General features: G+C 55.0%; 1 protein-coding gene across 5 annotated transcripts in view; it reads left to right on the top strand.

Annotated features, from left to right (window-relative positions):
• CTNNBL1 (catenin beta like 1) overlaps nucleotides 1-3,546 on the top strand; it is a 58,707-nt gene extending 55,161 nt beyond the window's left edge. For all 5 annotated transcript variants that reach the window (XM_075166958.1, XM_075166953.1, XM_075166954.1 and 2 more), the window contains one exon: nucleotides 3,293-3,546. In XM_075166958.1, coding sequence (XP_075023059.1) covers nucleotides 3,293-3,381 — 89 coding nt within the window. In that variant the 3' untranslated portion in view covers nucleotides 3,382-3,546. The remainder of the gene's footprint in view (nucleotides 1-3,292) is intronic.
• The last annotated feature ends 9,001 nt before the right edge of the window (nucleotides 3,547-12,547 follow it).

The raw sequence follows: 12,547 nt of genomic DNA, 5'->3' as shown, positions 1-12,547 counted from the left end.
TGAGGTGCAGAGCTCCCTCCCCAGAGGTGCTGACAGCTGATGCCAGGCGAGACATCTGGTTTCAGTGGAGGTAATGGGCACATCAGGGAGCCGGGAAGGTGGAATGCCTATTGAATGTTATAAACCAAACCTGTTAGCATGGGTAGTCAAAAAGAAAAGGTAGGTATGTCATGAGGCTGTGCTAAATTTGGCCTGTGGTCCCTCAGTATGTGCAGGCTTTATAGCTTCCAATATCCATTACAAGCTTCAATATTTCCCTATTGATTTTTACTGTTCTGTAACCATTGTATTTTGTCTAATGAAGCAGAAACCAATCTTAGGTCTTTTCCCTTTGTGTAGCTACAGCAATGTGTAAGCTCTGTTTAACTGTTGGCAGGGGGAGCTTACATTCAATTTTTTTGCTGTCTCACTGAAGTGGTGGAATTTTAAATAAAAAAGTAAATACATAAAACCTCGGTGGGAGATTTTTTTTTTTGAAGCCAGGTTCTGGGGATTTTATCTGGTCTCTTCAAATTAGCATTAGCAACTGTTGGTAACCCAGTAAACAGTCTGCCTTGGGAGTCACTGGGATTTTAGTCTTGCGAAGCCTAAATATTTAGAAGGAAAAATGCTGAGCTTTTGGACAAGATCAGAGGAATTTGTGGCTAGCTTTTGTCTGAGTGATCTCACTGGGACAATAGAAGGGCAGTATCATTAGTGGCACTCGGCAGTTTCCCGGCTTGAGTTGTATGTTCAAGTACCCTGGCAGTCCTTAAAGCGAAAACTGGAGCTGGGCCACGAGCCCGCTGCCTGCGGTGCGGATGCCTTGAGCGCAGAGCTCTGCCTGCAGCCGGGGCCGACCCGGGCTGCCCCAGCGCTGCGCCAGGCTCGGAGGCCACGTCTGTCCCTCGCCTGGGTGTCCTGAGCTGTCGAGAGGTAGCGGCAGGCGGGGAAGCGTTGCCCTTGGGCTGCAGTAAACACAGGCAATTGCGGTTGCTGCATCTGTTTCAGAGGCACGTACCCTGACAAAGCACAGAAAGGTCTCGTTGGGGACAGAGCCCGCTCCTCCGCAAGCTCCCCGCGGGGCACAGCTGCTGACAGAAAGCTCTGGTACTGCCCGAAGGGGACAGGAGAACCTGAGCCAAACGCTGGCCTTAGCTGGCGCTTTCTCCGGGGAGGGTAACCCCGTCTCTGCCGCAGTGGGGTTTATCTCCTGCCAGAAGCGGGTGGCAGGTTTTGATCCCCAGACGCTGTGGTGCAGACCTTGGCTAACGCGTGCAAACCGCCGCAGAGCTGACGCCGGGCTGCTGGGGCCTTTCCCTTGTGCAATTAGCCAACACATAGGTAGCTACAACAAATTACTAGCTTGCTGCTGTCTTCGTTAAGTGCGATGGAGAGTTTCTCCTCCATCTGAGGGAAGAGTTCCCTGTGCTGGTCCCCCTTCTCCAGGACAGCGAGGAGGTCAGGTTCACTTGCATCAAACCTCAGCGTTGCCCGCTGTCGTGGTTTAACCTGGCAGGCAGCCAAATACCACGCAGCCGCTCACTCACTCCCCCCACCCCCAGCGGGACGGGGAGAGAATCGGAAGGGTAAGAGTGAGAAAAACTCGTGGGTTGAGATAAAGACAGTTTAATAGAACAGGGAAAAAGAAGGGAAAATAATAATGATAATGATAAAATATACAAAATGAGTGATGCACAATGCAATTGCTCACCACCCGCGCTGACCGATAACCAAGTAGCGATCGGTACTTCCTGGATCACGCCTACCCTTCATATACTGAGCATGACGTCACATGGTATGGAATACCCCGTTGGCCAGCTGGGCTGGCTGTCCTGATTATGTTCCCTCCCACCTTGTGTACCTAGCTCAGTCAGTAGGCACGGGAACTGTCCTTGGACTAGGAGGGCACTTAGCAACAACTGAAAACATCAGTGTGTTATCAACATTCTCCTCGTACTAAATCCAAAACACAGCACTAGGAAGAAATTTAACCCTATCCCAGCCGAAACCAGGACACCCGCCTGCTCTTGTTACAGGTACTGTAGCAGTTTATAAATATTAAAAGGATTTCTCCCAGAGGCCCTGGCAAAGAACTCTGCTTCTTGTGCATGGAGGGAGCGAGAGTGCACGCAGGAGGGAAGACTCCCACATCGGCTAACTTCTCCCTGTCCTCACTCGTTTCGGTCTCTTATAATAAAGGCTTTGATGGAGCTCAGAAGCATGTAGGAGTGCTGAACGTATCAATATTAAAGCAAACTTTCTACAGCAACTTACCATTCAGGTGCTGAATACAAGCTGTTCTGTTTGTTTAGGAAGAAGGGAAAGAATGCGAGAAGGCGGAGGCTGGAAAACACCGTTTAACCAGGCAGACTGCTGATTTACGAAGATTTGTTCAGCTCCTTGCTTTCGCAGCTCAAAACCTGCTTTTCATTTTTTCTTTTTAAACCATCTTTGAATATGCAGGTTCTGGTGGCAGGAAGGAGGTAGCTGGTACGGGGATGAGAGCTGCCAGCTTTAAATGAATGTCAGGAAGGAGAGCTGCAGAGGAAGTTTTTGGTTCCGCGGTGTTTGGCTGAGTGCATGGATGGGCAAGACCTTGATCAGGGTCTGGTATCCTCTGCCTGAAGACAAGGGGTTTGTTTGTAGTTAAGTCTGAACTAGTGTGTTTTCTTCCGTATGGGTTAAAAGCACTTGTAGATTGGGGAATTGGTCTCCACTTGACAGAAATCCTCATTCAGGGTGCTTGGACAGCAGACAGGTTAAACCCAGGGCTAGGAGCGTTTAACAACTGTGTAACAGCCCCTGCCTGACCTTCCCTGATGGTACTTGATGGTAAAAGGGACCTGGAAAGCCAGTGTTGTCCAGGACTGTTTTGAATTTCTTGGGCTGCGAGAGGCCAGCGGTACAACTCTCCAGTTCAAACAGCTGCCGGTGGGCTGCTCCGCTGGGATAGCAGAGGAGTTGGGAGGAGCACCTGGACTGTCACCTTTCTAAACGGTTAGACGCCGGGGAATGGGTGCCAGTGTTTGCTTGGGCTTGTTGTGCTGCTTAGTGACGAGAGCAGGGTGTTCCTGCTACGGTCTCTGTTTCCTACAAAAGCTTTTAATGAGGGGTCAGTAGATGTTTATTATGCAAAGCTTTAACCCTGGGATGGGGAAAAAAACCATGAATGCTCCTTGCATAAATTCCCATTCAGTGGTTTGCAGTGGATGCAGATTTGGATTCTGCTGTGGTATCTGCGAGAGGAGTTGCCCACCGTTCACTAGTATCTCACTCAATGCCTGTTGTCTGTCTGCTTTCTCCCCCGCAGAGTACGCAGAGAACATCGGGGATGGGAAGAACCAGGAGTTTCGGGAGAGCGAGCAGAAGCGGATCCTGGATCTGCTGGAGAATTTCTGAGGACTCGGGCCAAATTCCGTGTCTGCTCATGAGGACATGGTGTCTGGTTCTCCCTCCTTCTATTGCCCTCCTCCAGCCTTGATTGCATGATAAAAGTGATGTTTCTATGAAACTGCTTCTAAATGGGATTTTGAAGATATTAAAGATAGTTTGCTTTTTTTTTAATTCCTTGTTTATTATTTAAGTAGTCCGCTGTGAGTGGGAATGCAGCCGCATACCTTGCAGTAGGGCAGCTCAAGACTTTTCCTTCCCCCCACCCCAAGTCAAACTGCAGGGATCGGTGTGAAACAATACAGGGATTAGAGGGAGGGTAAAGAGGAAGCCCAGGTAGCCCAAGAGATTGTTAGCAAGTTATTCCAGCCTGATACATTAATGAAAATGTACGACCCACTGTACTGACGTAAACTGGGGAGGCTGAGGCATTGGTATGTGTCCAGTTCAACTGTTCTTCAGTGGCAGAGGGAAACCAGGAATCAACCACATTAGCTGTTCTGCTAAATCCTCCCAAAGGTGAGTCAGAATCAAAGGCAAGTTTTGGCACAGGCCGGTCAGCTGTCACCTCTCCTGAAGGGTCTGTCCAGGCTATACTCAAAACTAAGAGGGAAGGTAAGTAATCAATAAAATGCCCAAATTCCATTTCGCAGTTGGCTTCAGGTCTTGGCTGTGCTTGTTCTGTAGAAAATAGTATTCCGATTCTTGAACTGGGAGTCTGGCTTTTTATAGCAGCAATAAGTTCACCAGTAGAAGAGGGAAAACCCCACTCCTGCAGCCTTTTGCAGGTGTGCTGTGGGAGCTGCAGAAAGACCAAGTGATTTGCCTCTGACCGACTTACTGATTGCAGTGGAACAGACCGCAGCTCATTTTTCTGTTACTCTGCTGCACTTGCAGTGTAATTTCAGATGTCAGCGTGCCAAACCCCACCACTTCCCCGAGCAGTGACTCCCAACTGGGACAAGAAGTAGCTGAGAATATTTTCCCGCATCCTCTTTTCTTCTGCTAAAGTTAATGACTGTCATCACAAAACATCGCAGCTCCAGCAAGCTGGGCCTTGCCTAATTTAGAGAGATTTGCATGCTGGCAGCATTCATTTTTTATCTCCAAGAAAAATGCATTGTCAGGGAAGCTTAAAGGCTTCCTTCAATCATGACTGCGTAGGCACTGCTGGCCTGGGTGCTATCAAACGCTGTTATTCAGGGGATCAACATGGAAGTCATGGTTTCAGCAGCCGCAAAAAGCTACAAAAATACGCTTTCGGTGCAGAACTTGTTTGAATTCCTCATTTCTTTCTTCTGTTTTCAACCCGCTTCCTTAAAGGTGTTTTTTCCTTAATCTTTCAGATATGTTTAGTTTTTCACTTTACTTGAGCCTGGGAATTGTTCCCTTTCCACACCGCAGATGGTGGATTTGTGGTCAAAGCCGGTCTCTGGTTTTCCTCCTGGAAGATGATCTGTTGTTCCCTGTCTCACAGTACCCTTGCGTTTGAAAAGCCGAGGAGAAAGTGAGGGTGTGAAGAAGGAGGTTTGAGGCAGAACAGAAGGGAACTTAATGACTGTGAAACAGCTTCGACTGAAAAGTAGGGGCCACGTGTCTGGGGGGGAAAAGGGCAGGGAGGATCTTGAAAATAGTACTATAAATGCCTGAGTACAAGATAAGTTTTTTTTTAAATCCAAATGTACTGTCTTTAATCTGATTTCACTCGATTTGCTGCACGTGTGTGCATATGCGTGATCATTCCAGTGCACGGTTAGTGAGCTGGTGCGGGCGTGCGGTGCACGATCGCTGCTCCGAGTCGGCTCCTCTCAGGTGGGTAAAACCTCCAGCAGCGTCTGGCGGGAGTGAAAACCCCTCTCCTGTGTCGCTGCTTCGGCTGGAGTTTCGTTTTCGGAAAGTAAATTTCTCCTCCTTTACCATTTCCATTCTCGATGCGTTAGCTGGGTTACTAAATATGGAGACTCTGGGCTGAAAATCATTCCCTGCTCTAATGGCTGGCCGGCTCCGCCTTTCCGGGAGCGGTGCTGCTGGAGGGAGCTCGGGCTGCTCGTAATGAATGTTCCTCTTGTATAAGACAGCTTTGCTTTGTTTTTTTTCCCTTTTGTAATTTGTTAGCTCTTCAAAGCGCTTCACCAAACCCTTTAAGTCTCTGGATAGTTCACGGAAAGAATTGGCATGGAAGCAGTGGTGGTTTATCACGGTGTGTACCCTGCGACTACGTGGGGTGTTGCTGCTTCTGCTGGGGTGAGAGTCGCTCTTAGAGCGGGTATTTGTGCTAGGAACGAGCCCGAGCTTTCACGACTCTCACCGGGTGGTTCAGGGTAGTTTTCTTCTGGGTTTTTTCATTTGCTCATATCAGTGGCTGCCACAGTGGCTTGTGCCAGTGAACGCTCGCTGTGAGTGTTCGTGTCAAGGGACAGTGGGTGAAGGAACCAAAGGCTTTGTGCCGTGGCGGTGCTGAGGCGTGTGGGTTCTCTGGGCTCCTGGGGCAGCAGCAGAGAAGGGCGGTGGCGTTGCTCCGGGTGCCAGCGGTCAGTGCTGTCCTGGCTCGGGAGAAGGGTCATGACTTTCCCACCTGGAATGGGGACAACTGGTGATGCGGACTGGGGCTCAGCATCGTCCTGCAAGCTGGTGTTCTCTGTGCCTGGCAATACGGGCTGCAAAGGGGCGGCTGGGGCGCAGGACAGCCGCTGCCGGAGCCGCTGCCAGAGCCGCTGCCTGCTCTCTAGCGCGGGTGGCCGCAGGAGGACCCGGTGCCCGTGCCGTGGCGTGAGTCGGAGGCAGCGCTGGGAGAGCGCAGCTTTTTTCCGGGGGCCGCAGGGCCGGGGACGTGGTGCCACCCCCTGCCCTGCCCCTCGCGGTTCCCGTGGCCGCTGGGGCCCTGCTGCGATGCTGCACCGCGCCGTGCCGCTGCACCGTGCCGTGCCGCAGCCTGCCCAGGGGACGGCACGGGAACCCGCTGCTGAGTGGCCTGATGGCAGTGGCAGCTCCCGTGCCGGAGGGACGGGCTGGCCTTGGGAGAAGGAACGCCTTGGAGGAGTGTGTTCGCTGACTTTTTTCTTTCTGAGCCGAAGGAGATATTTGCGGGGATTACAAAAAACCAAAATGCCCGTGCCTACCTGAGCACAGCCCAACCGTCGCGTCTCTCTGCGATGGATAAGGATGCTCCGGATGTTGTGAGGAATTAGCACAGAGCTTGTTACTGCAAGTCAGGCTTTTACAAGACAGTTGATGAATTATTCTCTCCTCCTAATTTCCAAACTCTTTCAGAGGGAGGAACCCTGCTGCACAAAAGTTAGGATCCTCTGCCTGGCAGTCCCGGTGTGCCGGAGGGACTGAAAGCAGCTCCCTGCCCTGTCTGGGATGTACAAAACCTGTTGTCTTGTACAAAACCCTGGTAAAGCATGAAAAAAACCTTTAGTGTCCCCAAGGCCTGACGGGTGTTGGTGAGCTGGGGTGCTGCATTGGGATCTGGCTCTCCAGCACCTCGGCACCGCGCCGGCACGGACAGATCGGAGCCCACCGCTCCCGCCTGCGCTCCCCCTGCTCCCAGGCTGTCCCTATCCATGGCTTGGCCTCTGGGCTTGCATTGCCGCTCCTAATGCTTGTGCCCAGAGAAATCCCCACTCCATAAATATTTTCGGCAGATAAATAATGAAATTTGGTGAGGGGAGGGAGGTGCGCTGAAAGAGGATGATGACCAATAAATCGTGATCTTGGTTGGGGCCTGTGGGAGCTAAGCTGCTCTCTCAAAAGCAGATTTTATCCGTGGGGCGCCTGGGGCAGGGAGGTTGCTTCGTGCCTCTCCTGCGGTCGGGAGAGCCTGCGGCATCCGGCACCGCCGTGCACCTGCGCCCCAACCGCGAGCCCTGCTGCTGGGAGACGCCGGATCCTCTGCCTTGGTCCTTGGGATGGGCTGGATGCCCACCTGGGCCCGCTGTTATTAATTAAGATAATTATTCAGCTTAATGTGCTGCTGCAGGCCAGCTCATTTTTGCTGTGGTGCTGAGCAGCACAGAAGAGCCTTGGAGGTATGAGATGGGTGCCATGAGCCTTAGCAGCTGTGGAGAATGTCGTTATTGTAATTGGGGGAGGATTAAAGCGTAGAGCTGATAACAACGCATTTTCTTAATGAAGCATTTGTAGGTTGTGGACAGTGGGGTTTGTTCCCTGGTTTAACCCCTTCTGATTTTTTTGACCTGGGTTAAAGTTCAGGGGCAGCAGCATCGCTGTGGGGCGAGGGCGCGGCGCAGACCCAGGCAGCACCCGTCGGGCTCCGAGCTGCTGGAGGCGGCGGCGGGGGCGTCTCACGAGGTGGCAGGAGCCGGGTGGCTTTGGCTCATCTGTGAGCCCTTGGCACGTCAAGCCACGCGTTCCTTCCCCTGCCTGCCCCGAGGTGGCCGTGTGCCAGCGGGGCTGCACGGGACACGAGGCGGCCCCGAGGGCTCGGGGTGGGGGGAGACCTCACGTACGGGGAGATGCTAAAACCTTCCCAAGGCAGGGGTGGCCGGGGCAGCGCCGCGACGGGGAGCAGGAGCGCGGCTGGGAAGAGCCCCGATGGGGGTTCTGGGCAGGACGCGGGGCTGATGCACCCACTGCTGCCCGTGCTCTGCCCTGCCCGTGCTGTGCCCGCTCTGCGGGGACAGGCAGAGCGCCGTGCTCTGGGTGCCGGGCTGGGCTGCGGCACGGAGGCAGCGGAGCCTGCAGGGAGAGAGACCAGTCTTCATCGCACCTCTCGTTGGGTCATGTTTTCTTGTCTCTGATTGTAAACAGATTTGACTAAAGAGGTAAATTAGAAGTTAATTAGAGGGAACATGATTGATGAGGCACTCTGGTGATGGGGAGGTAGGACACTTGCACTCCGAGAGAAAGGAGAGGGGAGGTGTTGTGCAGCAGGAGTGTCACCCTTCGCCCCCACGCTCCCCCACGCTCCCCCTTCCCTCTGCAGCGGGGCCCCGGGACACGGTGTCGGGGCTCTGCTCCCCCAGGGAAGCCCCAGGCTGCCCTGGACTGAGGCCGGCTGCTGCAGGAGGGGACGTGAGCCCATCACCCAGGCATCTGGGCTCTGCAAGGGCACTGATCCAGGTCGGGTACTGGGTGCACGAGGCTGCTGAGCGCTAGCAGAGGGTTTGGGAAGCAGGAGAGCAGCAAGGGATGGGGGAGATGCTGTCCCCAGTTTGCAGGGCCGTCGGCTTTCTCTGTGCTCCGTGCGGGCTCTTGCCCCAGCAGGGTTTGCCTGGGCCAGCTCTTCTCCAGGACAGCCTGGGCTCTGCTGGGGCTGGGGCGAGTCCTGGGGAAGCCGGTGCGGGGAGGAGGAGGCAGAGGGATGGTCCCACCAGCCCTGTGGTGGGTAACGGGGTGGGAGCCCCGATGCAGGCAGCCGACGGCACCAGGGAAGGCGTCAGGTCCCAGCTGCAGAAGCGCTGGTTTCCTCCCGCCGGGAGCGGCAGGGGCTGGCGGCACTTCCCCGCGGCCGCAGGAGACCGGCACCGTCCTCGCCGCGTGTCTGAATCCATCTTCAGCTCCGCTCCCGACTGAGCCTCTCTAAATGGGGAGAAATGAGTGCAAATCATGACTGAGGAATATCTCTTGGCATCCCGGTGGAGAGACCCAGGCTGCACTAAATACAGAGAGACAGTGTCAAAATTGGGAAACAAACCTTCAGCAGCACAAATAAGTCACTTAAACTATTGATTTTTTTTTTTTTTTTAAATAATTTTTTTCTTTTAAGACCTGGATTTCAGGGAAGGCTTTTCTCATACAGCAGTAAATAATCTGGAGGTGCAAAGGGTGGTTGGTTTGGGTTTTTGTTGGGTTTTTTTGTTTTGTGTTTTTTTTTTTTTACATCTGATTTTTTTGGTCCTCAAAACAGTGGTTTGGAAAGAGGGGACTGTTGCCAAAATGATTGACACTTGTGACATCGGGAACCTGATGGTGGGTTTTGCGGAGGAGGAAGGATTTAATGGCCTGGAAATGGGCATGAATTGTTCTCTGAAGAAATAATTATTTTCAAGTAATTTTCTTCTGAATTTTGTGCTTTAGACAACCTTGCCCTGCGCGGGGGCTGCTCTGGGCAAGGACCTGTGACTCCCGAAGCCCTTACGCGGTGGGTGGAGGTTCCCACCGCCTTCCTCTGCGCTGTGTCGGGACCCCCGGGGCTTCCCCAGGGTGGGGGGCCAGGGGCGCGGGGCTGCGGCCGTCCCCGAGCCGGGCAGGGGGACGGAGCCGCAGTGTTTCCGTGCCTCGGGGATGCTCTCCCCGTCCGCGGGGCCCCGGTGCTCTCCCAGCCCGCTCGTGCCGCCGGGAAGGACTGTGCCGGTAGTGGCACGAGGAGCCCGCGGCAGCGCTGGAGTCTGAACCGAGTGGCTGGTGTGTCTGGGGCAGGACTCCCTCCGTCCAAAACCCTCTCCCGGGCCTGCCTCCCTGCTTGATTTAGGTTTTTTTATTATTTTTTGTTGTTACGGTGTGGTTGGGTTGTGTTCACTCACCTGAGCTCCCACCCCACCACCTCCCCTGGCTGCTTCTCTGCGTCGGGGGGTTTCAAATGGGCGCTGTCTCTGTGGCTTATTGCGCCCGGGATGATTTGTGGAGGGGAGGTTGTAATATTGGATGTCGGTAGTGTTGTTTTCCTGCAGCGCACGCAGACCTTTGCAAATAATCTAATAATGCAGGAATGTCAAACTTCAGCTGTGGAAGGAAATCCTTTTATACAAGGATTGTCAAGTCTCTAAACAAGTATCAGAAATGAGCTCGTATCAATGTGGAGGGTGTTTATTCTGCCCGTCAGAGAGATGAACAACCCAATCCACTCTCCCAGGCAGCCGCGGATTCGAGCGTTGGCTCGTGGACCTTGGGAGAGCTCCGTGCCCGGCCCTGCAGCTCGTGGGGCTGTGGGGATGCAGGACCGGCCGCCCTTGGGGGAGCGTCGGGGGCGAGAGCGGCTGCGTGCAGGGCGGGCAGGCAGCGGGGACTGGAGAGCAAACATCCCGCCGTGCCGCAGAGCGGGGGGTGTGAGCCTCAGGGTGCCCCCGCACGAACCCTTAAAAAGGTGAATTTCCAAATAATGCATGAGGCAACGCTCAGCGCTTCAGTAGCTGTGGGGTTTTTTGTTTGTTGTTTTTTTTTTTCTTTCCTGGATGCCTTAAGCTGAAGATGCTGTTGCTGGGTAGCGCTGCTATCGAAAGAAAACACGGGGTTTGGATTGCATCAGAACGAAGATGAGCGGCACTTGGTCACCAGCGGGAAGGACTGACCCCGTCTCGGTTTGTTTCTGGGTGTCCTTGGGGAGTGCCGGGCTGGGGCCGTGTCACCGGGGGACAGTCCCTGTGCCCCGGCGAGTGGATCCTCCCGGGGGATCCTCCTGGCTGCCCTGCGGGGTCTGGGTCCTCCCGGGGCCCTGGTCGGGGTGATCCCCCGGGAGGTTCCCTCCCCCCCCCACTTCCAACCTCTCATCCAGCTCTTCAGAGTTCTCTGCAACCTCCAGCTCCGCAGGCTCGCCTTTGCTGCCCAACAAAGGGCGTTCCCAGGGAAAACATGCATGCAAACCTCACGGGCGCACGAGCTGTGATCACGGTGGACGTGGTGCTGCTGGGGTCTTTGTGGTGTCACTGCATGGAAACAGCCACTGGATTCCCCCATCTTGCAGATGCCCACCCTGAGCAGAACCAACAGCACATGCCAAATTAAGCAGTAGGCAGAAAACCTGGCGCTAACGGAGATAAGGAACGTTTCATCCTTGAGAGCGAGTCCCTGGGCTGGAACAGGAGCCCTGGGAGCGAGGCGCCAGCTATTTCAGAGCAATAGCGAGCGTGCAGATAAGGGACCTCGTTACGCAGCGAGCGCCGGCGTCTGTCTGGTCTGGGAGCCGCTGGCTCTGCTCTCGCTTCTGTGTGCGAGCGACCTTCCCTCCTATCCCTGTCAGACACACAGGGGTTCATCAGGGCTGCGTGGCTGCAACAGCAGACAGCATCTGCTCCGGGCCTTTTTTCCTGATAAATTAAAACCGAGGAGGAAAATGAAACCTTCCAAGTGCGCCCGAGATGCGCGGACGCTTGGCTCTTCCCCTTCCCTGTCTGCCCGGCCCCCACACAGCCCTGGTGTCTGTTTGTCATCCTGCTGTGGCGGCAGAAAATCAGCTGGAAATGGGACTTAATTCAGGCTCTGCAGCTGGAGGTGTTCCCAGCTCCGAGAGGAATTTATGCTCTCTTTGCTTCCTCATGGCATGGCTTAAGCATCTCTGATGATACACTGGAAGATCCTGGCAGGTTTCAGCCCTTGAGGTGCAGTCACGCAGCCTCAGCACCCGCCGTCCCGGCCGGCTGGTGGGGGCCGTGCCGCCCCTCGTGCCGGGGGTGTGGGAGCTGGGCTGATGTCCAGGCTCTGTCTGCACCCGCGGGTGGGTGCTTCACAAAATGAGGGTGTCAAGTCTGGGGGGGCACCATTTGTAGATGCCATTTCAGTGTGGGTTTGTTCAGGTCCCCTCACTGGCCCGTGGCAGAGGAGGGACCCCGGGCCACGCAGCAGCCACGAGACTGGACTACCTGAACGGCGGGGCTCGCTCGTGCTTGGACTTCGCTGCTTCTTCCTGTTGCACTTGACCCTGTACATGAACCTGGTACCTTGGTGCACGGGTGTTTTGCTTCCACACGTGGCTCTGGGCAATCTGATGCTTTTGCTTTGCTCAGGATCCAGCCCCCAGCCGCTCCCCAGAGGCAGCTGTAGTGGCTTGCTGGCTCCCGGCCGGGGGGGCCGTGCTCCACCATCCCGGGGCGGGTGGCTGGAGCCCGGTGTGGCCCAAGGAAAGGGTCTCTCTGCTCAGAGCAGAGTCTGTCCCTGGGACCCCACTGTGGTGGTTGGGCGCAGGGGCTGTTCCCCCCCAGGCGCAGCGGCTGGTGACTCCCGAGCTCCTCCAGCATCCTCCTCCCGCTCCTGCCCAGCGCTGCACGGCTGCCGCCGGCTCCCAGGAGCTTTCCTTCGGGAAGCCAGAGCCCTTCGCTGCTGCTGTGGTCCCGCTGTCCCAAAGCAGGACCTCTGAACCCAACCAGCCACGGCTGCCAGGCGCCCGGCTCATCCATTACTGCTGGTCCCTCCTTCCCCCAGCTCTTAACTCTAGAGGGGGTAATGAACTTGGGCAGAGATCCATGCGCTCTGCTCCGCTCGCATCTGGGCTTTATTC

The sequence above is a fragment of the Calonectris borealis genome, chromosome 17, assembly GCF_964195595.1.
Source record: "Calonectris borealis chromosome 17, bCalBor7.hap1.2, whole genome shotgun sequence".
In the NCBI taxonomy this organism is placed as follows: domain Eukaryota; kingdom Metazoa; phylum Chordata; class Aves; order Procellariiformes; family Procellariidae; genus Calonectris; species Calonectris borealis.
This window is presented reverse-complemented; position numbering and strand designations above follow the sequence as displayed.